Source organism: Bufo gargarizans, chromosome 6 (assembly GCF_014858855.1).
Source record: "Bufo gargarizans isolate SCDJY-AF-19 chromosome 6, ASM1485885v1, whole genome shotgun sequence".
In the NCBI taxonomy this organism is placed as follows: Eukaryota; Metazoa; Chordata; class Amphibia; order Anura; family Bufonidae; genus Bufo; species Bufo gargarizans.
Window position 1 is genome coordinate 8,515,345 of NC_058085.1, and position 4,277 is coordinate 8,519,621.

Genomic DNA, 4,277 nt, shown 5'->3' on the forward strand with positions numbered 1-4,277 from the left:
AGTTCACACAGAGGTTTTCGGTGGAGGTTTTGAGGCAGATTTTTCTTCAGGTTTTTCAGCCAAAGCCAGAAGTGGATTTGAAAGGAATGCTGGAAAACCTGCCTCAAAACTTCTTCCGAAAAACTCCATGTGTTTTGTCATTTCACCCCTCCTCGTTTCCCTCATTCAAGACTGTGGTTTCCTGCGGTGAGGTGCTACATGGAAGACCCTCCCAAACCTGGGCGTTTCTTCCTTCATGGCTGCCCACTCATGTGATCAAGTTGATGACGAGGCAGGGTCATGGGGGGAGGTGGAGACGGGTGGGACGTCACAGACTGAGAGTTACATGGTGGAAGGAGCTCTGCTTAGTGAAGAAACAAAGCCTCTCATCACTGAACATACAAACTTTCACTTTCATTTCTTTCTTCTCTGTCATGGCATCTGCTGACTTGAGAGATGACTTGACCTGCTCCATCTGCCTCAACATTTTTAGAGATCCCGTAACCTTGAGATGTGGACACAACTTCTGCCTGGTCTGCATTGATCGTGTTTTGGAGACACAAGAGGGTTTGGGAGTTTATAGCTGTCCTGACTGCCGGGTGAGATTTACGGAACGTCCTGCTCTTCAAGCTAACATAACCCTACGGAACATTGCGGAACATTTCATGTATTTTCGGCCTGAGGATGTGGAAGGATCTGTTTTTTGCACAAACTGTATTACCTCCCCAGTCACTGCAGTTAAATCGTGTCTTCATTGTGAAGCATCTCTGTGTAACAACCATCTGAAAGTCCATAGCAAGTCCCCAGAACATGTCTTATGTGAGCCCACCACTAATTTCAGCAAAAGAAAATGCTCCTTGCACAACGAGGTCCTCAAGTATTTCTGTTCTAACGACCGCAAGTGCATCTGTGTCACCTGCTACTTAATTGGCGATCATAGAGGACACAAGGTGGAACCTCTTAATAAAGCTTCTCAAAACAAGAAGGCTACGCTGAAAAATATTCTGAAGAACCTGTCCACATTATTCCAGGAGACTGAAGAAAAGCTGCAGAAAATGCAGAAATGCAGGAGGGAAGTTCAAGAAAAAGCAATGGACATAAAGGAGAAAGTCTCTAATCTGTTTTCAGACATCATAAAACACTTGGAAATCCTGGAGAACAAAGTCCAGGCTGAGGTTTCCCGGCAGGAAAACCAGGTCTCTGATATGATTCGGCATCTGGAGATACAAAAGAATGAGCTCTCCTTGGTCGTATGCCACATTGAGGACCTGTGTAACATGGCAGATCCGTTAACCCTCTTACAAGAATGTGTTTCCTTTCAGTTTCATCCCTCGGAAGAAACGGGCAACGAGGTTAAAGACGACGTTGATGATGAAGGGAGCTATGTGGGAGATATGGATGAAGGTCTGATCTCTGAGACGTTGCACACAGGACTGTCCGACATCATGTCTTTTGTAAAGAGACAGGTCTATGTCAAGGAGAACTGGTACACACACCTGGATGAGGACACGGTGGCCAACAACCTTCTGTTATCCATCGACAAGAAGTCTGTGTTTTGGACCCACAAATTACCAGATATGGGACATGTCCAGTTGCCGGTCAGGTTTCAAAATTGTTCGCAGGTGTTAAGCTTGGAGAGTTTTTGTTCCGGGCATCACTACTGGGACATTGAGACCAGCAAACATGGAGAATGGAGGCTGGGGGTCTCTTATTCTACCATCGAAAGGTCTGGAGACCGCTCATATCTGGGATGTAACAACAAGTCCTGGTGTTTGTGCCGATCCAACAACAATCAGTACTCTGTGGTGAACGACAACCAAGAAACCCAACTGAGTCCAGGCGTTTCCCATCAGAAGTTCCGGATCTATCTGGACTACCATGACGGTCAGGTGTCCTTTTACGAGCTGCGCTCCCCCATCAGACACTTGTACACGTTCTCCGCCGAGTTCTCCGAGCCCCTCCATGTAGCCTTCTACGTATGTGGGGTCAATACCTTTATAAGGATCAGCTATTAGGTTCCAGGTTACAGGTCCTTGCCGTCAGTGACTGGAACGATTATGGTTTACAACCTACAGACCTCTATGAACATTTTTTTTAATTTAAATGTCCTTCTTCTGTGTTATGAGATGATCACCCAACATAATAGGCCTAAAGCCTGAGGCTGTACTACTGAGAGATTCTGATAGCATGTGACTCCATGTGGTTTAAGATGAACAATAATCTGCCTAGTCCTAATTTTGCATTATCTGTCCCTAATTTTCAGAGCCAGTTCTGGCAAAATCGGGCTGTACTGGGTCAAAAATTACTTGGGTGGTTTTTGGGCTTTCCTGGAGCGTGGCCTCCCTACCTTGAATATACCAACTTAAAATGGTGGTAAGTATGAAACACCTTAGATATAATTCGATTGACAGCTATTCCTCCCGACCCCCCTTCCCCGCCCGCATGGACATGCATGCTGGGGTTGGCCGAGGTTCAATGTATTCTTAATGAGGGAGAGGGGATAAAACATAAAGTATGATGAATCCTTATCTCCCCTGACATAGCTGTTGGTGGATAGTCTAGTTACCGCCCCTTCCATACGCATTAGATGGTTGGCCGGTCCTGAGGACATTGGCCACCACCTTGTGAGGATCCAAATCACCATCTACATCCATGTCAAGATTCTGCTTAGTGTGAACAATCACTGATAGCTGTGTAGATGTGTGGACATAGATACAAATGAGGTCTCCAAGAACTTACCAGATTAGAAGAGGACCTGTTGTGTCTCAGTGGTGCCGTCCTAGGGTTCTGGCCTTCAAGAGATTGTATCATAGCTAAGAAGGAATATATCAGAAAGCTGTTTCAACACATTTAATATACAAGAAAGGGACTTTTTTTTTAAAGTAATTTCTTCTCGTTGCAAATGAATCTCACTTAATGTGGGCACCCATGGGTGCTCTGCCCAGCTATGGCACGAGCATGAAAGGAGTTGTCTCAGTATGGCACTGTGACAACTTGCAACGTGGACTGGACCTGATCCGGGACCTTACAGATCTGTTTGCTCCATTGTATAGTTTTGTACTGTTTTTAATATGTTTATTATGGATGATCTGTATGATAATATATGACATCTGCTATAATCACCGGCCTGTCTGCATTACATACTATGTGTTTATATTAGCCAGGAGCAGCACAGAGGATTTCAGGAGAGGAGTGTGCTGATCTTGTGGAGGTCACAGGCTGAGAGTTATATAGTGGAAGGAGCAGGGTCCTCCCAGCAGCACAGAGGATTTCAGGAGAGGAGTGTGCTGATCTTGTGGAGGTCACAGGCTGAGAGTTATATAGTGGAAGGAGCAGGGTCCTCCCAGCAGCACAGAGGATTTCAGGAGTGGAGTGTGCTGATCTTGTGGAGGTCACAGGATGAGAGTTACATAGTGGAAGGAGCAGGGTCCTCCCAGCAGCACAGAGGATTTCAGGAGAGGGGTGTGCTGATCTTGTGGAGGTCACAGGCTGAGAGTTACATAGAGGAAGGAGCAGGGTCCTCCCAGCAGCACAGAGGATTTCAGGAGGGGAGTGTGCTGATCTTGTGGAGGTCACAGGCTGAGGGTTACATAGTGGAAGGAGCAGGGTCCTCCCAGCAGCACAGAGGATTTCAGGAGGGGAGTGTGCTGATCTTGTGGAGGTCACAGGATGAGGGTTACATAGTGGAAGGAGCAGGGTCCTCCCAGCAGCACAGAGGATTTCAGGAGGGGAGTGTGCTGATCTTGTGGAGGTCACAGGCTGAGAGTTACATAGAGGAAGGAGCAGGGTCCTCCCAGCAGCACAGAGGATTTCAGGAGGGGAGTGTGCTGATCTTGTGGAGGTCACAGGATGAGAGTTACATAGTGGAAGGAGCAGGGTCCTCCCAGCAGCACAGAGGATTTCAGGAGAGGAGTGTGCTGATCCTGTGGAGGTCACAGGCTGAGAGTTACATAGAGGAAGGAACAGGGTCCTCCCAGCAGCACAGAGGATTTCAGGAGAGGAGTGTGCTGATCTTGTGGAGGGTCCTCCCAGCAGCACAGAGGATTTCAGGAGAGAAAGCGGGGTAGAGGCAAGAGTGCCAGAGAGGCTAGCCCTGATCTGACACACCCCAACAAGTTTGCACGTTTGGCAGATGAGGGGGGTGTCAGACCGGATGGCATACACCCCCATATCCTGAGGGAATTCAGTAATGTCATAGCCAGACCCTTATTTCTGATATTTGCGGACTCTATACTGACAGGGAATGTCCCACAGGATTGGCGCATGGCAAATGTGGTGCCAATATTCAAAAAGGGGCC

At 47.5% G+C, this 4,277-nt stretch overlaps 1 protein-coding gene across 1 annotated transcript; it reads left to right on the top strand.

Moving 5' to 3' along the window:
• Nucleotides 1-314: 314 nt before the first annotated feature.
• On the top strand, nt 315-3,049 carry LOC122940973 (E3 ubiquitin/ISG15 ligase TRIM25-like). The gene has a single exon (XM_044297925.1). The coding sequence runs from the start codon at nt 414-416 to the stop codon at nt 1,992-1,994; it is 1,581 nt and encodes a 526-aa protein (XP_044153860.1). The 5' UTR covers nt 315-413; the 3' UTR covers nt 1,995-3,049.
• The last annotated feature ends 1,228 nt before the right edge of the window (nt 3,050-4,277 follow it).

Bases quoted from the DNA above. Each gene is read 5' to 3' on its own strand.
- LOC122940973 (XM_044297925.1), top strand. From the start codon at position 414: ATGGCATCTGCTGACTTGAGAGATGACTTGACCTGCTCCATCTGCCTC.